The 24,306-nt window shown below is 39.4% G+C and overlaps 1 protein-coding gene across 7 annotated transcripts in view; it reads right to left on the bottom strand.

Annotated features, from left to right (window-relative positions):
- Positions 1–24,306, bottom strand: part of LOC149227905 (toprim domain-containing protein) — a 422,908-nt gene that overhangs the window by 123,653 nt on the left and 274,949 nt on the right. For 6 of the 7 annotated variants that reach the window (XM_089377957.1, XM_089377958.1, XM_089377959.1 and 3 more), the window contains one exon: positions 22,861–22,992. The exons of the other annotated variant lie outside the window; for it this stretch is intronic. In XM_089377957.1, the coding sequence (XP_089234083.1) occupies positions 22,861–22,992 (132 nt within the window). The remainder of the gene's footprint in view (positions 1–22,860; positions 22,993–24,306) is intronic. 7 annotated transcript variants of the gene reach the window in all.

Raw genomic sequence — 24,306 nt, 5'->3', positions numbered from 1 at the left:
TTGGTGACAACAAACTTTACTTTCTTCTCATCTCCTGTTTCTTCATAATCAAAGAATTTCTCCATGTCATTAATCCAGTCTATCAATTCTTCTGGATTTAATCCTCCTGCATATATTGAAACCTCAGTTTTTGCCCTAGCTATGGATCTCAACACTGATTCGAAGAATCTCATCTCAGGAGTAACTGCCATAGTTTCCTCCTCTTCTTCAGTTTCAACCTCAGGCTCACTAACATCTCCATCATCTATATTTCTCCCTGTTGTTAATGCTTCTAATCTAGCTTGCATCTGTTGCATAGCTTCCATCACCTCAGCATTTGCAACTAGTCTTCCTCTTCTACCACATCCTCGTCCTCTTCCAACTCTAAAAGCCATATTGGATTTCCTTCTCTTGCTTCTGAGATTCAATTCAGTGTCAACAGGTTGCTCTGATACCACTAATGGTGGCGGTCTGGGTGCAGGTAGGAGTGTTAATCTCCCAAACTGTGAGACTATGTCTTCTACCTCTGTTTGCAAGTGTAATTGTTGGTCCAATGGGCTCTCTGTCATCCACTGACAACTTTTTTGAGCTTCCTCTAAGCTAGTAGACCCCTCCAAAAGTCGCAGAGTTCTGCTAAACTTCCACTAATCTGGACCCAACGGTAACACAAACCACAGTTCAATAAAGTTTGAAATCCACCCTTCTAAATATTCGTCGACACTTCTCCACCATTGATCTATTCAAGATCCAACGGTCACATCACTTCCCGACTTCGAAACTTGCTCCTCGTCTATCAACCATCGATCTCGCTCCACCAGATCTAACGGCTCACACGTATTTCGGTCAGTTAACTTGCGCACTCCAAATCCGCCCGAAGAGCAATTTCCCTCTCTCACCTCGCTGTTACGTGTCACTGTGTGTGGAATCGAAGCCAACGGGGAATTACCGTTTACGGCCTTTCCTCCGCCCGAAATCCACTTGTGGATTTCTCCAACCCGCTTCTACTCGTTAACTGTCGAGTAACTTCCTCGCCCAAACACCATAGATCTATCTCAATTGAGATCTAACGGTCCAAAATCAATCTTCACGCCACTGCATCCTTGGTCTTCCTCCGTTGATCTCGACCATCCGCTCCACGAGCCGACAGATGAAAACGAAGCTTAGAGCTTCGAGACCGAGGGCCACTAGGATTCTCTCTAGGTTTCCATACCGGCGAGAGACTTCCGAAATTCACAACCTACACAGTGCTAAGGTTTTCGAAAATTCACAATCCCTGCTCAACACACTCAGAACTCACGAGAACCACAGTTAAAAGAAACACAAAATTTGACACAGTCAACACAATTTCATTCAATCTCACAGAACACCAAATAAACTTCGAATTTCACAATAAACACAGAGGTTTCGAAGGAGATTATCCTTCGGGATTCTATAGGGAATTTCTCATTCACATACACAGAGACTAAATTTTCCAATTCACTGGATTAGCTCCAGGAAAACCAAATTTCTTCAGCAGTCAAAATCCTCTTACAATAGTGTGAAAATTACATAAGTATTGGTTCATCCTAACAACCAGATCCTAATTCAAAGGCTACAATTCATTGACCCTATCTATCCTATGAGACATTCTCCTCGAAAATCTCCACTACAACTAACTAAATAAAATTTATTACATCATGATCAAATCCTTTATTCTAGCTCTATGCTTAACTGGGAAAACATGGAAACTGATGGCTAAAGGATCCCACTCCTTTGCTCGTAATATTTTTTTGTATTTTTGAAATAATTCCTCGAATTTGTGTCCAAGCCTTATTCTCCTGCATCAGTTTAATGTTCAAGGCCTTTTAGTTTATAGCTCAAGCACATATTGAGTGCTTCTAGGCTCTTTCCTACGTCATGAAGTCAAAAGAGTCATTGTCATAAGTTGAAGACCCCTTCAGGCATATTGTAACTCGTAAAAAGACTTATTTTTGTCCTTAAAAGTTTCAAAATACCCTCCAAGATCATGTCAACCTAGCCCCTAGCAAGTCGGCCTAATTCGAGGAGCCATGTCCACCTTTGAGAAGCCTATATAAGGAAGGAAACTCAACCTCCTTGGAGCACATTCATCTATCACTCATTCAAGAGAAGGAAGAAGAGAAAGAAGGCAGTGAAGAAGGAAGAGGACAAAGAAGACTTGTTTTGGGCTATTTCTCTTTCACACATGCAAACGAAGGCTAGGGTTTCTACAGCAGATCTAGGCTTTTCCTCTACAAGTTCGATCCCAAAGAAGAGAAGGCAAGAAGGTCAAGCGAAGGTAACAAGAAGCCATCCTCAAGCCCAAGAAGTGAGAGAAATCCAAGCGAAGGTCTAAAGAAATCTTGGGAGGTTAAAAGAAGCTCACACGTGTTGGAGCAGCAATTGCAAGAGCGTCGAAAATTTCAGGTCTACAGTGGAGGTCGAAATTCTACAACTGGAGGTCAAAGTTGTGCTATTGGGAGAGATATGAATGGGTTTGACTTTGACAAGGAGAGCACATCATCTGGAAAGGTTGGACTTGGACTTGGAGGGTATTGGTCTTGGTCTAAAGGTCTTGGAATTCGTCAATTGAAAAAATCTATAAGAAAGAAGAGATTTGCGGGTTTTCCTCTCAAGTGGAGAGGTTTTGGCCTTGGCCTGCGGCGTATATTCTGTGTTCTTGTTCTTCTTGTTTTTGGTAGTTGTTTGATGATATACAAACATAATAAGTAAAAAGACATCACAAGCAGTTATCAAAGAAAGAGAGATCACTCTAATCATTGCCCTTTAGATTTCTCAACATGGTATTAGAGCTAAGGTTGGCTAAGGGCATCATGAAGATCTCTATTACATTAAAGGAGTTTATCAGAAAATGTTCAAAGGTAGCAAGCCATCTCAAGAGAGGTATCAAGGAAGCATGGAATCTTCTATTTACTCCAAAGAAGGAAGTGACCAAGACAAAGGATGAAGGACTCTTCTCGATACTCACTGGCACATCTCAAAATGAGAACATTTGGGTGATCGATAGTGGTGCATCAAGGCACATGACTAGTCATCACAAGCAAATAAAGACATTGTCAAAAGGAAAATCTTCTTAATTCGTAGAACTTAGATAATAAGAGCTACCTCGTGAGAGGAATTGGATCAACCTAGATAGAACTGGGAAATGGAGGCAATAGTCATCTCAACAACATTCTATTTGTTCCAAGTTTGCACAAGAATTTACTTTCCATTTCAAGTCTAGAAGATAAAGGTGATAGCGTGGCTTTCATTGATGGAAAAGTTGTAGTATGGAGTAAAAACTCCAGCATAGAAAATGCTAGAGTGATTGGCATTCGTGAAGGAAGACTTTACAGGTTGATATTTCCTCTTGCTCAAGCCCTAGTTCACATTGAAATCAGCCCATGTGAGCTTTGGCATAGACGATTTGGTCATCTCCATTTCAAAATCCTTCCATCTGTTAGTTCAATAGTAGATGGAATCCCCGAACTAAAAGAAGATCATGAAGGAGTATGCAAAGGATGTGCAGTGGGTAAGAACACCAAGAGACCATTTAGAAGCAGTGCTTCACAGTGAAAAGAAATCTTGGACCTTATTCATTCTAATATTTGTGGTCCAATGACTCCTCAATCACTTGGAGGTCATCTATATTATGTCACATTTATAGATGATCATTCAAGGAAGACTTGGGTTTACTTAATGAAATCCAAGCATGAAGTATTTACAAAATTTCAAGAATTCAAAGTTGAAGTAGAGAACCTTACAGAAATAAGAATCAAGATATTAAGATCTGATAATGGAGGAGAATATACATCAAAGGAAATCATAGCTTTCTGTAAGAAGTCTGGGATTAAGAGCGAGTTGATAGTACCATATAATCGGAAAAAAATGGAGCTGCAGAATGAAACAACTGATCCATTGAAGAAAGTGTAAAAGCAATGTTACATGATCAAGACTTACCATTCTGTGGGGTGAAGCTACGAAGATAGTTGTATATATACAAAATCGAAGTCCCCACAAGTCACTAGATAACAAAACTCCTAAAGAAATACTCACTGGGAAGAAACTATTGAGAAATCAATGCTAGTAGAGTTAGGGTTAGATTTCTCTTTAATGATAATTACTTTTGAATTATGTTGGCTTCTTTTACTTCTTTGTTATATTATCTTTCATCAAGCAATTACCAAATTATGTGTATGAAGATCACAAACACACAAGACAAAAAAATGTAGGCACTTTTCCAAGGAAAAACCCCTATCTAGGGGAAAGACCAGTCAAAATCTCTTCCTTCAATAGTTTTCTTGAGACTCTCCAACCTAGACACAAACCTCCTCCAACCACCAAGTCAGCCTCCTCTTCCAGCAACTCCAACCCAGAACTTTGACCTTGAAGCATCAACACTTCGATCTAGCAAATGGCAGCAGCAACTTCGACTTGACAAGAAGGACTTCGATGTATTAGAGGAGCCAACACGAGAGAGAGAGAGATAGCCCAAAATTCCGATCTTGTCTTCTTCTTTCTTCTCCTCCAAACTTGCACTTATTTTAACCTCCTTTCCTACTTTGAACTTTTCAACTCTTTCTTCTAGATATAAAACTTGTGTGCAAGTGAGTGAGTGCTCCAAATGAATTTGTTCTGCTTGTATATATGGGCTTGAGGTGAGGTCAAATTGCCCTATTTGAGGCCGACTTGATCTCCTTGAGTCTGACTTGGTGTGGAGATGTCAAATACCTAATTTGACTCAATAATAAATATTTTTACATGATTCAAAAGCCGAAGAAGGGTATCATAAAATGTACAATGACTCTAATGACTCAATATAAATCCTAGGAGTCCACAATGGGGACTTTGACTAATAAAAGATGACCCGCGCATGAAACCCATGCTTTAATAAGTCATTGTAATAATAAAAAAAAAAAAAAAAAAAAAAATCATTCTTTTGACAAGCACATTACATAATGACTCCAATACATCCATGAAGACCGAACCTAGTTACATTTTTCAACACTCCCTCTTAACTAGGGAGGTATTCATAACAACATATATAAGTACAAGGAAGATCTCAAAACATATGAACTATGAAGAGTTTAGGCACCGTAATGCCATGGACTAGATTCCTGACTAGGGCAATCTATCCAAGGCCCTCCAATAGTTTAGGCACATACGATGCCATGGACTAGGTTCTTGACCAAGGCAATCTATCTGGGTGGGACTAAGATGGACTAAAGCTTTTAGCCTCTCTAGGTTCCATCGGGCTTACTTTGCTAACCATCAACCCAGGGATCTAAGTAGGTATCCAAGGTCAGACCTCCATGACCAACGCTACCCTCCCTACTTTAGGATTCAGACATCAACACATAGTGTCGACTAGATGTCCTCCCAGGCAATGTGTCTTACACATAAAGCCTCAACAAATCTCTTCCAAACTTTTATCGTCATCAACAAGATCTGCAATATCAACTTAACCAAGCACACTTCTAAGATATTCGAACTTCTTATTAGGAAGATACTTTGTTATTATATCATCTACCTGATTGTCTGTCGGGACATACAATAGCTTCACGATCCCATCCTGCACCAAGTTCCTAATGTAGTGGAACTTATTGTTGATATGCTTCGTCCTAGCATGAAAAAACGGGATCTCCAAACATCTTGATGCAACATTGATTATCACAGTTTATCACAGTAGGATGCAGAGGATTCTCGAACTAATCTATCAAAAGCTTCCTCAACCATACAGCCTCCTTTCCTACTTCACATGCAGCCACATACTTTGCTTCAACACCACTCAAAGCAGCAACATCTTGCTTTCTACTAATCCATGAGATCATGGCAGATCCTAAACTAAAGCATCCACCTGTACTTCTTCTTCCATTGGTCTCACTACCACAACAATCAAAATCTGTGAAGCCAATCAGCCTGACTTCCTTGCTGTTGTACTTTAGGCAGCGATGTATAGTGCCATGACGATATCTCAATATATGCTTAGCAGCTATCTAGTGATCATGACGAGGCTCCAACTAAAAATGACTAAGAATGTTCACAGCAAAGCAAATATTCGGACTGGTATTTACCAGATACATCAGAGAACCCACCAACTGACAATAAGAGGTAGGATCTATGAAACTTGAGTCAGAGCTCATCAACTTCTTGAGATTGATGATCATAGGAGTAGTCATGGGCTTGGAATCCATCATCCCAAATTTTTGCAACTTGATCATATACTTTCCTTACCCCAAATATATCTCCCTAGGCTTTTGCCATCTTCTAGACCTAGGTAACAGTGCCTCAATCCCAAATACCTCATCTCAAATTTGGTTGCCAACATCTTCTTGCATTCTTGTATCCTTTGCTCCACACCTGTAATGAATAGATCATCCACATATAGTAGAATAATGATTGGCTCATTATCCATAACCTTGATGTAGAGATTTGGATCAACATAACTCTATCTATACCCAATTCTTAGAAGGTATGCATACATCCTTGCATACCATTCCCTAGGAGCTTGCTTCAAACCATATAGGGCCTTATTGAGTCTACAGACGTGTATTTTTGTTATTTACTTCAAAGCCTTTGGGTTGTTCAATGTATACTTCCTCATCGATGGTCCCATTCAGAAATGTTGTCTTCACATCCATTTGATGGATATTCCATCCCATTGTAGTAGCCAATGAAACCAAAGATCTAATGGTAGTATACCTTGCAGTGGGTGCAAAGGTTTCTTCATAATCTATGCCTTCCTTTTGAGAGAAACCCCTTGCAACAAATCTAGCTTTGTATTTGTCTATACTTCCATCAACAATGTGCTTGATCTTGTAGATCCATTTGGAGGTGACAACAATTTGTCACTAGGTCTAGGAACGATTTCCCAAACCCCATTCTTCATGATCGATTGATATTCTTCCTGCATTGCCTTTTTCCATACTTCTTCATGAGAAACTTCTTCAAATGTAGATGGTTCAGCGTCAATCAATTTTGTCATATATGCAGTATATCCAGAATATCATTTCGGCCTTTTACTTTCTCTAAATGTTCCTTTTGTAGCCCCATGTCCTTCAACATCTTCAATAGTAGCTTTTAACCAATTTGGCCTCTTCCTTGTGTTCGGTATGATCACAGGTTGAATAGACTCACTTGGTCCTTCTTCTTCTTGAATTGTAGATGGATTGTCGTGTTGTACTTCTTCTTCCTTGAATATTGGTATATCTTCGTCATCGGAATCAATAGGAATGTCCTTGGATCTTTTGTAGGCATGCTTTTCATCAAATATAATGTCTCTGCTTACTTCAATATCTCTTCCTTCCTTGATGTAGATTCTATATGCCTTTGAGGAGAGACTATAGCCAACAAAGATCCCTTTAATGCTTGTAGAATCTAACTTCTTTCGTTTTACCTTTGGCATGTGGATATAGGCAGGACTCCCAAAGATTCGGATATGTTCCACACTTGGCTTCTTCCCTGTGAATCTGTAATATCCCTAAGGAAAATTAACAGTAAATATGTAAGCAAACATAGAAAAAAACAACATAAAACAATAACAAACAATTATACCACAAATTGGCACCAAAACTGCGTTGTTGTACTCTTTTTTAAATGAAAATGGGTGTACAATGAGGTGTTGGAATGAGTGCAACTAGGCTTGCTCAAGGCAAGCTAGCAAAGTCCAAAATGACAACTAAGACACCCTCATCCAATCTATTCCTACGCCGCTCAAGTACTGCGGTGTAGATGCCCAGAAATACGCTACTCGCTGAAATGGAACTGTTGTTAGTGCCTCGGGTGTGCTCATAAAATTCCAGGAAGTTAACCCCAGACTCTCCACCAATAACCCACAAAAACCCACAAAGGAATTGGCCAATGCTTGACTTCAAAAATTCAACTCTATTTCCCCTAGCTCCTCTAGTCGCTCGCTGAATTGGGACCCCGGTTTGACCCCTCAAATCTACCCAAAAAATTCTAGGAATTTGGGATTATGATCTTGCCCAAAACCCAAAAAAACCCAGGAAGGGTTTCCCATGGTTCCAACCTTCAAAAATTGACCCTTCACAACTTGGCACTCAAATTTCGAATTTTGTTGCTATGACTGACGCTGTCAATCTCTACTCTCCCAACTCCAGCAATCCTCCTCAAATGGCCCCCCAAATGATCTCCCAACACATCAATTCCAATATCCCCCAGATAATGTTGGCCCAAAGAGTCTCACTCCAATGACATCGCAGTCATGGAGGAGATGACGCAGTCCTACATGTGATAAAATGAGAGTTGCGTACAGGATGGCTCTCTTGCTTGTAGTTGCACTCTATACTCGTGAAATTATGACAAAGTAGAACTCCCTCCTTGGGCTGGCACTCGAAGTCCCTGAAGCAAGGGTTGAGATCTCTACTCAGAGACACTCGTGTGTTAAACATCACTGTAGACTTGGCTTTAGCTCAAGCGTGCTATGTCAAAGACACAATTTCTGAATAGATGAAGGAATGCCCAAAATGAGTGCCTCTTTCTCTCTTTATCAAGAGCCTCCAAGATGCCCATGTGAGCCCAGCTCGACTTTCCCCACCAACTTCTCTCCAATGAGAGCATACCCCATATGTGGGCCATAATTTTTCATGGGGTGGCCCCACACTCTACTAAAACCGCAATATTTACCTTCCTAATGTTTGGGCCCCCAATTAATCCCAAAATTCATGTAGGACTTCTAAACCCACATCTCCTAAGTGAAAACATGAAGTAAGACAAAATTGGGCAAGATTGATATTTCCCTTAGCAATATTGCTAAGAGGGAATATCACAGTCCTCCCTGCCAAAATTTTGCTTGTCCTCAAGCACTTGTTGAACAAGCACTCTCTCCATGCTTGCCCCATTATCACTACGAGCAATACTGGGGTCCCAATTATGGCACTAAGCCACCCCTAATCCCTGTGTTGACCTGTCATAAAGGAGTCCCAATGGCAAATCTCGATGACCTCCCTCGGTAGCAACCAACTCACCCCTAATGGTTGATGAGCTATCTAGAGCTATGATGTCGGGGTCCCATGCTAGCCTTAGAAGGGTGCCACCATGTTGTCGTTGCGCCACTCTAGCTCTAACAGACTACCCATCATGCGTACACTGTACCCTCCTTCTGGAAATCGATGGTGGAATATTGATAAAGGCGAGACACATCCTGCCCAAACATCTCCATGACACCAAAGTCTACCCATCTAAATCTAACTTTGAACCTGTGCAGCAACAGAGAAAGCCTGCCTCACCATCCGATGAGGGCCACTGTGTACCCCCATGTGCCAACCCAAGAGTGAACTAGACCACTCTCTTCCATGACTCTGACCATCATGAGATAGAGTGATCTATCAATCAACTGAATCCATGCATCCCATAGTTGAACCTGCTGCAACATAGCTCTGACAACTACAAGAATCCATCCATGCCTCATCTCTAGTCCCTGCATGTGATCAATATATTGGCTCCATATATCTGGGCTAATATGATGCATGCTAATCTGCCCTGTACCTGGCACTGTGAAGTACCGATGATCATTGGAAACCTCCTATGCCAAATAGCTACCCCCTAAATGCAACCAATACATGGGTATCTGATACTCGAAATCAACTCAGGGTATGTGGATCCCTCATGTTCCTGCCAACCATCTCCACTCGGTCTGCCATCCACCCTCTCGATAATGTGCCAATATAATGTTTGGAACTCGAACACATACTGGGAAACTACCTTAGTCGTACTCGGTATCCTCTGCTCATGCATGGTCACGACATTCCCTAAGAAAAGAGTGACACATGTCTCCCTCGTGACTAGCTCCCCAGACGTAGGCTTGGTAATGAATGATATGCCACCCATGCAGATGATCACCTCATCCCCCAACTTGTGGCTGTCAACTAGTGCACCAACCCAATGTCACTACTTTGAAGTATCTCCCCTAGTGCGTTGAGTGTCATCCAAATATCTCAGATCAGCTCCTCATCTCCCGCTGCTCATGCCCCGAGTGCCAAAGGACAATAGCAAAATCGATTGTGCCCGTGAGGGATGTAGAAGACGGTCAGGCGTGTGAGTCCCCGCAGATACCATCAAGTATCACTCATTTGTGCCCCTATCGATCTTAGGTGAACTACACCCAAAGGTATGCCCGGTATCTCCATCCATGAGTCTCCCTATAGGCAACACTCCAAGACCCTGTTGTCCAACGCCATATGCCCCCGCATACCACCAATCATCCCAGTACTCCTGGACATGCCACTATGTACCACGGCCTACTCCTGTACACCGCTGGATACTCCCTGCTACTGTTGTCCCATCCTGTATCACCTCGTGTCCTACCTATGTCATCGTACTTGATAATCCAATACAATGTGAGCTACTCCTCCTACTCCATAGTGTAAACCAACAGGTTATGGCACACCACCCTACATCTTCATGCTCCTCTGCAAGCCCCTGCTCCTCGCTACATAGCCCTTCACACCACTAGATATTATGGCCTAACATTGGGTCTGTTTCCATCAGACTGCATCCCTCTACATAACATTGGACCCTATAACATAACTTTAAGTAGTCCTGTGTAGCACTACCCACTGTTGTACCACCCTGTAACATACAATATCCTGCATGGGCCAAAATATCCACTGCTTTGCTAGTACGCCCTCCATGATGTGGGCTACATCTCCCCATCTACTCTGAAACACTTGAGCAGTCTGAATCCCCTACATGATAATGGAAATGACACTACTGCACCTATCCTCAATAGTCATTGCGTCCCATATGCCCATAAGAGAGCATTGTCTCCATATAATGCCCTGTCTGATAGTCTACTGATGCCACCCCCTCCTACCAGCTCCTGATAGAGTAAGCTAATCACCTTGCGATTCCACGCACAGTCAACATGCCAAGACAACTCATGAAATCACTCTGCTTGCCTGTCAAACCATCCTGTCACTAGTGTTGATTGGGGCTCTGATGGAGATCTGAAAATGTCAGTGCGCTCAAGCGTCAAATCCACCACGTATCTACTACCATCACCTACCAGCGCTATTATGTGATGGGAAATCCCACCTGGATCCCAAAAACAGTCTGGCCCTCCAGTCCCTCCGGTAATCCATGGCCTCTCCTAAGATGTGGCCATGGATGTATCCAATCGCCTAGCCTGCTCCATCAAGTACCAAAACAGTACCTCTCGCCATCCAATCCCAAAGGAGGGATCGAATGTGTAATCCTCTGTGGAAGGAACAAGCCCTCCAAGCTGATGTGTTATCATGCTTAGCTCATGTCGCTCAGTCCTGCTAACTTGTCCATCCCCTCGGGTGCGTCTAGACAACTCGGCCTCCCTCAACCCAAAGCGTAAGGGTGGGTTGATAATGTTGTAGACCCTGCTAGTGTGCCTCTGAAGCGAACTATGTTGAAAACCCAACGCGTGGTCTCTATGTTGCCCCTCATCAATGGCTAGCCCAACAGATGGTTGCACATCCTCCTCCATCACGGGCTTGGCATGAGCCTCTGATTGCTCCTCAATAGACAACCCAATATTCACGATATGCTCACTAGTCAGTTGTAGGCGACTATTGTCTCGCAACACTGTCATAGATCTGGAGAACTATGTACCTATCGACTCCTCAACAACGGTGGAGTTGTATTCCGACACCTCATCAACCTCTGGTGCATTGTTATCACTTGAGAACTCAGTCACAACCCCGAATACCTCATCAATGGATGCCTCAACAATGTATGACGCCTCATCAATGGGTGGATGCTCAATTTTATCCTTGCCAACCATGTCCCCTTCAACTACTCTTTCATCTTCTTCCTTAATACTCCTCATCATCCCTGCAAAATCCCATTGAATCTCCATTGATTTGTACATGTCCCTTAGTTCACTGAATTCCCAAAAAGAGAGGGACGCCTGAATGCCATGACCCAATGATTGGTATGCCCTCCAGTTTTCTCCCAATAAATCCACATCAGTTACAATCATGTTTGGATTCCCAACTAAGAAATGAATCAACTTCTCCCCCACATCAATCATCATTTGTTGTATCCTCATCACCTCATTCAAGGTTACTGCCATGTTGTTTGATTCTAATCTTTCCCACAGGCTGAGCCAAGATTATGGCTCTAATACCACTATAATATCCCTATAGAAAATTAACAGTAAATATGTAAGCAAACATAGACAAAAACAACATAAAACAATAACAAACGATCGGACCACAAATTGGCACCAAAACTGCACTGATGTACTCTTTTTATTAATGAAAATAGGTGTACAATGAGGTGTTGGAATGAGTGCACCTGGGCTTCCTCAAGGCAAGCTAGCAAAGCCCAAAATGACAAGTAAGACACCCTCCTCCAATCTGCTGCTATGCCGCTCAAGTATTACACTATAGATGCCCGGAAATAGGCTACTCGCTGAAATGGAACTGTTGTTAGTGCCTCTTCGGGTGCTCGGAAAATTCCGGGAAATTAACCTTGGGTTTTCCACCAATAACCCACAAAATCCCACAAAGGAATTGGCTAATGCTTGACTTCGGAAATTCGGCTCTATTTCCCTTAGCTCCTCTAACTGCTGACTGGATTGGGACCCCTGTTTGACCCCTCAAATCTACCCAGGAAATTCTAGGAATTTGGGATTATGATCCTTGCCCAAAACCCAAAAAATCCTAGAAAGGGTTTCCCTTGGTTACAACCTTCAAAAATTGACCCTTCACAGCTTAGCCCTCCTCCATTTCAAATTTTGTCGCTGTGACTGACCCTGTCAATCTCTTCTCTCCGAACTCCAGCAATCCTCCTCAAACTGCCCCCCAAATGATCTCTCAACACCCCAGTTCCAAACTCTCCTTCATCAAAGAGGTGATCGATATGGCTAGGAGCAACCCTAAGTTTATGTATAAACATGTTTTTGTTCTTATCCTCGTGAGGAGATATACTAGAAACAAGGAGTTGTGATGTCCTGCAATCACACGTTTTGCCACCAACTTTATTCCTCTCCAATCTTTGTTTCGATGCCAATTTGAGTTGAAGAAAATGTTTCTTTCTGATGAGTGGCGTGATTGTAGATACAACGGGATAAAAGATGGGAGAGCCATAGAAAAAATGGTGTACACTGACACATTTTGGTGGGGAGTAGAAGTGTGCTCAGTTAGTGAACCTATAGTAAAGGTTCTGAGATTGGTAGATGGGGAGAAGCCTGCAAGGCCTTATTTGTATGAGGCCATGGATAGGGCCAAGGAGGCCATTCGTTCTTATTATGCAGACAAGGATTCTGTTGGGCTTGATAGACATATGATGTTATGGGATGTGATTGATAGTCAGTGGATAGGGATGCTTCATCGACCCATTCATGCAGCAACACTCTTCCTCAACCCTGCATTTTCATACAAATGTGCCTTTGATTTTGATGGCGAAGTGATGGAAGGGCTCCATTCCTATATTCAGAGGATGGTACCTGATCCTAAGCTTCGTAGCAAAATCAATTGCGAGATACAGTTTTATTAGGATTGTGTTGGCCTATTTGGCTTTGATGATGCTATTAGGGAAAGGACCCTCTTCATGCCACGTAAGTGACAAGTCATCACTCATTAGAATTTTGAATTTAGAATTTACTTATTTATAATTCTTGATTTTTAAAATTCAATTATGTAATTTTTATTTTTAAGTTTTTGACTTTTTTATTTTTTTATTTTGTTGTAGATATTTGGTGGCGAAGCTATTGGTGCAACAACAGCAAATTTACAGAAATTGGCCATAAGAATCTTGAGTCAAACATGTAGTTCTTCAAGGTGTGAGTGCAATTAGAGTGTAATTGAGAAAATCCCAGTGTTGCGAACATCTCGATAACATCCCAATTTTATCTTGAAATCACAATTTTTTGGCCTTGCCGATGTTTGCCGATTTTTACAGATATTTTGATGGTATCTTGATTTTGTCAATGTTTTGCCGATTTTTACAATTTTTTGGTTTTCCGGGCCCTTACCGATTGTAGCCTGATTCCAATGTTCGCAACATGGAAAATACACTCAAAAAAGCGCAACAGGTATAACTTTGAGCTTCAACCTTCAGTTGAGCAATTACATTTATTATAATTTTAATTTATGAACCTCAAGTGCAAGAGTCAAGACTCATTAGTTTTTTTTACACTCTTATAGGTTGGAGTTCTCACGCCTCAATGATTTAGTGTATGTGCATTACAATCTCCAACTTCGAGTAAAGCAAATAGAAACACCAATGGATCAAGATGCCATTTCCTTAGACAATATTGATGTATTGTCTCAGTGGAGGGTGGAGTCTGAGTCACCTATCTCGGGGGAGAAGCAACGTGAGGAGGAGAAACACTAGTGTGGAAACAAACAACACTTATGCGAATGAGGCAGTTTAATCAGTTTTCAATACAGATAGAATTTGCAGAGCATGCATGGAGCAAGGCCATACAAGATTGCCAAAGAATTTGTACAAAGGATATGACAGCGGCAGTGAACTATATAGCAATCAACTGGTTGTATAACTTGTATGAATTGTACAACAGTTAATTTCCGTCTATTCACTGGCAATTGTACAATTGAATTTGATTAGTGGTTGTATGATGGTAGGGTGAAATGACAAGGTATGATTGAACAACAGCAGGAGTAATAGCGGGTGGGTGTACAGAAGCAATAACGGAATTTGTATAGAAATGTATTGAATCTTACTTTATGACCACCGGTCTTAATGGATGGCTATAGCAATATGGGTATGTACAAATTTTAATTTATGGCTGCAGTTGTACAGATAGATGTCAAGAATCAACCAGCTCTTATGCCAATGTTACAGTCGTTCCTATTATACTTGAATTATTGTAATATAAAATATATATTGATATTTGATAGAATTATTCATAAGAAAAATGATGATGTTACAATAAGCCTCATCACTATGTACTTATAACATTGATTGGTCACGAGGCGAAGGGGTATGTGGCATGTGCCCTTTGACTTTTCATTACTAATTAACTTATTAGTATTCATTATATCATTATTTCTATTTTTATGTTTCTAACAGTTTCAGGGGTTTATATGTCCTAAGTCAAATACCCAAATCACCATGTCCTAATGTCAAGTGACTTAGGCCCTACTTGGCAAGTTTGTCTACCACTACACTACTTGTCCTTTTACTAACAAGCACACTTAATAGTTCATTGCAGTGTTGATAATATCGGTATCGGGAAAATATCAGCGAGGGTCCAGAAAATATCTTATCGGCAATATCGGCGAAAATATCGGCAAATATCGGCAAGCATAAAAAATGCATAATACATTCATTTTTTTCAGATTTTTAAACATATAAAGCAATAACAACATGAAATAAACACATTGGCACATAAATATGAAGAAAACACTGATATATATGATGTCAAATAGAAATGATATATCAAAGGCGATACCAAATCGTGCTAATCCCTGATAATTGTCCATTCAAGGACTCAAATGTGGAGAACCAATACAAAATAACATCACATATAATAATAAAAGTATCTCATCATCATCAGTGGAGGAAAGAAATTTTATTTCTGAGATTTTGCAATTTGTGATTGACCTCTCTGATTTAAACTCTGCTGCGTAATTTTATTTCTGATACAGCCAATGGTTTTTAACTTTTTATTATCTATAATTCAAATTTCAGAGACAGCTCCCAGCCTAGATTAAATAAATTTTAAAAAATGTAATATATAAAGTTTCTACAATTGGTGATTTTTACTGTTGTTGGGTCCCTCATTTGTAAATGTTATCATATCATTTTAATTTTTTACTCATACATTCATATATTATATATTTATAATTTTATCCTATAATGAATTTCTCAGTTGTATTCCAAATATTTTGGCTATTTTATTGGGGAGCTTTATTTGGTTCACATTTTGTATTAGTCTTTGTTTATGAGCCTGGCCTTATGAGATTTTGTCTGACCTAGCCTTCGGACAGTATTTTTTTGTCAGAGTTTCTCTGGTTCCTGGTTATTGATCATGTCAGGCCCTTGCACGTATACAATTAGATTTCCAAATTGAAAGGAAAAAAATTACCATTTGGTCCCACACTGAGAAGAAAAAGGAAGAGAAATCTGGAAACGATAAGCACGGAAGAGAAGCATAGCAATACCTTGAAGAAAACAGAAATTGTCACTCAGCCGCCATACACACTGCCATACGAATCATTTGCTCAATTAATTGAAGACCTTACAATTTGTTATTGTTATTTGAATTAGTTTATCATTTCTTTGCTTCTTGTGCTCATTTCACACGTTACAAGTCCAAATGGAGGTCACCTGTTTTCTCATCTGTATATTTGCATTGCAGCACCCCGTATCTCAGGAGCTGGCATTATGGGTGTAGTTTACGTTGCAAATCCATTGAATGCTTGCGTGGAGCTCAGTGATTTAGCTCCTAAGACTGGAAATTATTCTCCTATTCTTTTAGTTGAGCGCGGTGGATGCACATATTTGTGAGTTCATGATTCATAGTACATACCTGTTCGTGGCAGCCAAACCCTCCTTCGCAGCGACTGCGTTCGTCTCCAGCTCTCACAAAAACAAAATGACGAATCGCAAAACCCAAAAATTAATTTATACAGGCCGCCCGGCGATATTTTCCATCGTCTCGCGATATTTTCTAAAATATCGCCGAAATATCGGAAATCGCGCGCGAAATTCAAAACAGGAAAATATCGCGATTTTTTGGGGGCGATATTTCGGCTCGCCGAAAATATCGCGATATTTGCGAATATCGCCGATATTTCGGCGATATTATCAACACTGGTTCATTGTACAAGTATAAATTCCCACATCTAACATGAAAAAGTATTTATGCTTTATGAAATTTACATCATGCACTCTCTTCCAAACATGCTGGCATTTGCTTCTCTTGTGTACTTGCACATTATGCCATGTTGGGAGATTTAATATGTTTAAAATGATCATTTTCCATCTTTTACTTAAAAATAGCAGCATCGAGAGACTAAAAAACAAAATGCAATGAACATTATGTTACATTTTGTTGGAAAACGTAACTAGGTTCGGTCTTCATTTAATGTATTTGTGTCATCATGTAACGTACTTCTCAAAAAAATAAAGAAAATTTTTATTATTATTGTTGTGACTTATTAAAGCATGGGTTTCATGCTTTGGTCACCATGTTTTATATCAAAGTCCCCATTGAGGACTTCTAGGATTTATTATGAGTCAATAGAGTCATTGTACTTTTAAAGAGACCCTTCTTGGGCTTTTGAATCATTTAAAAAGGTTAAGTATTGAGTCAAATATGATTTATGTATCCTCCACATCAAGTCGGCCTAGAAGAAGATCAAGTGGGCCTAAGGACTCTAATTCGACCCACAAGAAGCCTATAAATACAAGCTAGTCAAAGTCATTTGGAGCATCACACTCTCACAACAAGTTCGATATCTCTTGTAGCTGGGAAAAGTGTGAAGTTTGTTGCTGGGAAGCCAAAGAGAGTACGAGTTTGGGGAAGTCTAAGGGTAAAGGAAAAATCAAAATTTTGGTGCCTCTCTCACTCTGTTTCGTGTCCAGGATTGGGAGATCGAAGTCTTCCAAGTTTCTTTGTTGCCAAAAGCTACCATTTGCCGGAAGTTGTTGCCTATTCGAAGTTGTTGGAAAAGGGTCGAAATTCTGGGAGGTTGATTTGGTGTGGATGGAAGGTTTGGTCTTGGTCTAGGGTGAAGAGTCTCAAAAAGTACGATTGAAAGGAAGAATTTCTTGACTAGGTTTTCCCCTCGAGGGGGGTTTTGCACTGGCATAATGCCTACATCTGGTGTCTATTGTTTTATGTGTTGTTGCTTTGGAAATTGCTTGATGAACTAAAAGAAAGAAGATATAAAGAATCGTAATAATAAGAAACATCACAAGTAATTATCAAGAATAAGAAAATCTTTTTGTCTTTCTGATTTTCTAACATGGGATCAGAGCTTTCATGAAGAAGGAGGAAAAAGGCAGTCTCAAGCACTTGATCAAGGAACCATTCAAAAGGATTAGCTTAGGGAAGGAGTCTACTATATTCAATGAAGATGTCTAACACAATCAAAGGAGAGAAAAAACTTTAAGGGGCCTCTAACTACAGGTCATGGAAGAAGAGAATTGATCTTATCCTTGAAAAGAAGTTAGAACAAGGTACTAGACTTGGTTAAAGGAAAAGTAAAGTATCATGCCGAGGATTCTAGTGATGATGACAAAATGAAATTCAGGGAACAAGAATTGGTGACCATCACTCTGATGGTAGAAGGAATAAAGGACAACCTTGTCCCATTCATAGCTAACATCGATCATGCTAAGGAAATGTATGAAGCCTTGTCAAAGTTATTTACTACTAAGAACAATGGTCAACTAGAAAGTTTGAATAATGAGCTAAGGACCACAAAGATGACTCAAGAATACACAGTAGCATCCTTCTTTGTGAAGATAAAAAGAATCATGGATGATCTTTTGGCCATTGATGAAATTGTTCCAGAAAAAGAAGTCGTGATCACTACCTTATTAGGATTACCACCTACTTGGGGTGCATTTGTTGCAGGTCTTAACAATTGGAAGGAAGCTCCCACTTTTGAAGAACTATGGACTGCCTGTCAGGAAGAATTGAGGATCTCTTTAGTTGCCAATTCTAAAGGTGTTTCAAATGCCTACATTGCTCAACATAAAGGAAAAAGATCGAAGGGACCAAGGAAGAAAGTTGACATGTCCAAGGTAGAATGCTATCAATGCCATAAGAAGGGTCACTACAAGAGTGATTGTCTCGACAATCCAAAGAATAAGAAGACAAATAGAGATTATGCCAAAATTGTGGAAGAAGGAGACCCAATGAAAGGCAAGCTCAAAGAATCTAACATTAGGGACTTACATTACTAAGTACTTTGCTTGTAGCCATAGATATCTTACTTTATATTTTGATGTTTTAGAATTTATAGGTTTTTAACATAGTTTGGAAAGGAAATTTTTTATTGTTTTTATAAGTTTGTAGGTATCCCTCAAGCTTTGGAGTGAGCCCCCAACAACTCCCAAAGATAAGTATCTCATCTCCTTTTAGTTTTTGGTTTCATGTACTTGTTTAAGTTTTCGATTATATTAATATTGATCACCATTCTCCCTCTATTGTCTTGATTAGAAAGACATATGCTATATCCTCAAGGTGGAAGAAAGTCAACCAAGGAAAGGTTTGTCAAGAAACAAATGGTATGCCTTAAACTACAACACATTGTTTTCTTTATATTAAAGGTTTATTCATTTCACAATCTATTACTAACACTGTTATGTCTAGTTATATTGAATCATAATGATTCTTGTTTTGGGTGATTCATCACTTGATAAATCTACCCACCCCACTCATATTCTTAATTGATTTTGTAGAACCCTAGACAGGTTCTAGAAAACCCTAACCTAAGGGTATGCTAATGTAAATGTCTAAAAACCTAAACTGCTTAGGGATATTGTGAAATGTTGTTTGAAGTTTGAATTGATGATGTCATAGTTTGGATTTTTGGTATGATTAGGATAACAGTATAATTAGGAAAACCTAACTTGTTAGGGTTGAATGATAAGGTCTAAAATCCCAAACCTTTGAAGCTTTGCTAATGATGGGTTTGCTTTGTTTCTATATTGAAACCCTAACTGATTAGGGTTTGGTGGAATGTGTAAGCAAGACCCTTATAATGTCTTAGAAATAATTTCCTTGGTATGTGTGTGTTTGTCTAATCAAGCTTGTTATATGTCGAACTTCTATTGATATTTGTGAAGTTGGGTTTGACTAGCACATGATATGAAATGCCTTTGCATGAAACCCTAGGTATATATAGATATGTCCTAGCTTTGTCTAGGTCAGATGTATTAATGTTGTTGGACATATGATATGCTTACGAATGATTATGAATTCCTAGATATGTGTGTTGACCTGGTTGTTGATGGTCATAAGTCTTAAGATTTAATATAAGTCCTTGTTTGCGATTCGAGGCTGATGATATTTGGAAATTTAGGGTTTTGCAGCTAAACACTAGTAGGAAGTAAATTCTCTAGTATGTGTGATATAACAATTTGAGATCTATTTAATGATTGTTGAGAATGTGAAAATGGAATTCTAGGGTTTTGGAGTTGAACCTTAGTAAAAGTAAAAATCTCTTATATATGATGATAATTTGAGATTTGTGTAAGACTGTTGAAATCTGAGTTTTGGTTGGGATTGATGGCTGATCGGAAATCTAGGGTTTGCAACTAACCCTAGTGGAAGTTGGTCATGTTAATGACTAAGTTGTGATTGGTTTAGATTGATTCCTTTGTATAAAATCTAAGATTTATATGCAACCCTAGTGGAAAATCTAACATATGAATTATGAAAGCTGTTAGATGCTTTGATGATCTATATTTGTTTGAATTGTTTCTAGGGTTTGCTATGAGGAAAGGTATGTCATACCTTTGGAAGAAACATTGAAACCCTAGATGGAATGTAAATTATCATGAAGTAGTCTAGGGTTTATGACAAATTCCCTGGCAAGATATTGAAGAGTATATGTCTCTTGTTTGTAATTAAGTTTGGGTATCTGATATGTATAAAGTTGAAATGCTTTTATGATTCTAATATGGCTAACTTCATGCTTCTATAGTTTTGGATGTACTTTCTATCTAAGTTGTGCATGTACACAATCTTCAATATGGTGAAGATGCTCGTTGATATGATAAGCATGATGAGGATAATGATAACTCTGATGAAATGGTTGGAAGCCACGAAAGGTTCTCTGATGACGAAAAGAAGAAGTTGATCTCCCTGAGGAAGCCTGAATAGAAGAGATCTCCCTAAGATTAAGAGGGAGTCTGGATGAAGAGATGCTTCCTAGTTGAGAGGGAGGGCATAGCTTGGTTTTGATTAATTAATTTCGGAGGATATGTTGTTGCATGAGAAGTATGAAAGGAAAGTATATGATTGAGGAATCTTCTGTCAAAGATTCGGTTGATAGTCCTCCTGAGTTGAGAAGCAACATCTAGAACAACCCTAGAGGTTTGTATTTGATTATGTACATATAGAAGCATATTATTTATTGGGGTTGTGTTTGTACAGGTAAATCTCGCGAAGGTTTTAGATAGCATGCTGGTTACCGATCAATTTGATCAGGAGAGATTTGTGGTCTTTGATCTACTGGATCAAGGGGTGTTGAGGCTTTGTGAGTGAAGCATTGCTTGGGAAGACATCTGGTCAGCGCTTTGTGTTGATGTCTACGTCCCGAAGTTGGAAAGTGGCATTAGTCATTAAGCTCTAACACGCCCCTGAATTTCTGGATTGATGGTTAGCAAGTAAGCCTAATGGTACCTAGAGAGGTTGAAAGCTTGAGTCCATCTTATTCCAACCCAGATAGATTTCCCTGGTAAGGAATCTAGTTTGTGGCATTGCAGTGCCTAAATTATTGAGAGACCAATGGATAGATTGCGTTGGTCAAGAATCTAGTCCATGGCATTGTGGTGCCTAAAGTTCTTCATGGTTCATATAGTTTGAGATCTTCCATTGTACTTATGAATACCTCCCTAATTAAGAGGGAGTGTTGGAAAATGTAACTAGGTTCAGTCTTCATTTATTGTATTTGAGTCATCATGTAATGTACTTGTCAAAAGAATAAAGAAAAGATTTTTTATTATTATTATTGTGACTAATTAAAGCATGGGTTTCATACTTGGGTCCCCATGGTTTAGGTCAAACTCCCCATTGAGGACTTCTAGGATTTATTCTGAGAATCTAAATCAATAGAGTCATTGTACTTTTAAAAAGACCCTTCTTGGGCTTTTGAATCATGTAAAAAGGTTAAGTATTGAGTCAAATATGATTTATATATCCTCCACATGAAGTCGGCCTAGAAGAAGATCAAGTCAGCCTAAGAACCCTAATTCGACCCACAAGAAGCCTATAAATACAAGCTAGTTGAAGTCATTTGGAGCATCACACTCTCACAAGAAGTTTGATATCTCTTGTACCTAGGAAAAGTGTGAAATCTGTTGCCGGGAAGCCGAAGTGAGTGCGAGTTTGGGGAAGTCTAAGGAGAAAGGAAAAATCGAAATTTTGGTGCCTCTCTCACAAAGTTTTGTGTCCTGAATTGGGAGATCGAAGTCTTCCAATTTTCTCTATTTCCAGAAGTTGCCAGTTGTCGGAATGTGCTGCCTAGTCAAAGTTGTTGGAAACTGGCCGAAATTTTGGGAGGCTGACTTGGTATGGAGGGAAGGTCTGGTCTTGGTCTAGGGTGAAGAGTCTCAAAGAATACTATTGGAAGGAAGAATTTCTTGACTGGGTTTTCCCCTCAATGGGGGTTTTGCCTTAGCATAATGCCTACATCTGATGTCTATTGTTTTATGTGTTGCTGCTTTGGTAATTGCTTGATGAACTAAAAGAAAGAAGATATAAAAAATTGCAATAATAAGAAACATCACAAGTAATTATCAAGAATAAGAAAATCTTTCTTCCTTTCTGATTTTCTAACACATTTCACATCGTAAAATAACGTTGCTATGGAAAAGTGTAATTCTTGAATCCAGTAGAAATATATATATATATCCACGTCATCAAAATGAAAGGAGACGCATTGGTATGTGGAGGAACAGTTAGCATGATATCCAGTAGCATTGTCTTGATACATGAGAATTAGCATTCCAAAGAACCCCTTTTGATCACCTTATGTTTCTTGAATCTTGAGAGGGTAGAAATAAGCCTTCATGAAAAATGTATCACCTGAATGTTTAAAGCAATCTTGAAAAAGCCAAGGGCCTAGATATTATCCTAGCTAAACTTGGAAAACAACAAAATATGCAAAAACAAACATCACAATTATCAAGAAAGAATATTTCTGTGATATCTAACATGCAGAATAGATATAGACCACCCACTGATTAGAAGGACGCTGATGATCCAACTCATTGTATGGATCAATCACCAAGCCACGTACTCCATGCCTAAAAACTGCTGCTTTTGCAAGTTCGAGGACCCACTTTATTGAAGGAAGTTCTTCATTTTCACACCTGTTTCGTCCCACATCCAGTAGGCCTTAGAACATCCACACATAATACTGCAACACATGCTGCTAACAGGAAACAAAACCAACACATAACTGCAGCCATTATAAGACAATATGATAGTGAATTGCACACTCTCAACTTTTGACCATGACCATCAAGGTTACTAATCATAAAAAAAGAAAAACACACTACCTTGTACTTTGAACAATCCTATGTGTAATTTTGAATTGCAGGTTGGTTTACTCATTATCAATACATCATATAGGGCAGTGGGAGAATTTGTGGCTTCTTCTGGTTGGTCACACCAATAGTTAACAGGTGCACCTCTGAAAGGTAAGAGATACTCTGCATCATCCAAGGATAGTATAATTTTCATCTCAGTTAACTTGTATGTTGCAATTAAATTGCAGGAGTAACAATTGAGGGCATTGAGCTAGGAAGTGACACAAGAAGCTCAACGTTCAAGTTGCTGACCTATGGTTATTGTGTACAACCTCTTACAAGAGAACAGTAGCATAAGACGTTCCATTCACTAATAGCTTCAATTGGAACTAATAATTTAAAGATTCTGTTCATTTTATTTCTCATTTGCAACCCCTATCATGAATTTGCTTTGCATATGGTGAATCTTTGTGGATGCTAACCAATGGAAGTATTGCATGAGAGATTTGCAATTTATCATAAATATTTGGCTAATTCACCTCATGTCATTTTGAGGTTCTGGCACCCTGTTGGGCAGGTTTTCATCTAAGGTGATCTTGGCTGCCATTTAGTGTTCCTAAAGCACTTCAGATTCCTTATTTTATTTAGAGTCCACTTCAGAATAGTATTCTTCCTGGAGTAGTTCAGTTTCCTTATCTCATTGCAGGTCCATTTCAGATAAGTATCCTACTTCTAAAGATCATTCAGTGAGTTTCAGCATAAAGTTCATTGTTTAGTAAGGGGGATAGGCATTCTGATGAGATTCAAGTTGTCACATTCATGTTAACAATTTTAGCAAATTCCTTCAAATCACAATTTAGTGCCTAACTATCTGAGTTTGAACTGTGCATGCTTAACAAATCAAATATGGAAACAGATAAACCTCAAAGTTCAAACCTGTCAGTGGTATTGCTTCAAAGACACTGACAAGGCAAACAGGTTTTTCTTTCAGACTTTCCTTTAGAAGCTCACTCAACCATAGTGTAAGTTCCAAAATACAGTGTCCTTTATGTAATTATAGATTTAGAGCTGCCTTAGTATGTCATTCTCCCAAAATATTCATGAATTCCTTTCAATGGATTGATAAATTTACCAGTACAATGCAAGGTAGTTGGT

Source organism: Pinus tabuliformis, chromosome J (genome assembly GCF_031772625.1).
Source record: "Pinus tabuliformis cultivar Carrire ecotype Pingquan chromosome J, CPIR1, whole genome shotgun sequence".
NCBI classification, from domain to species: Eukaryota; Viridiplantae; Streptophyta; class Pinopsida; order Pinales; family Pinaceae; genus Pinus; species Pinus tabuliformis.
This window is presented reverse-complemented; position numbering and strand designations above follow the sequence as displayed.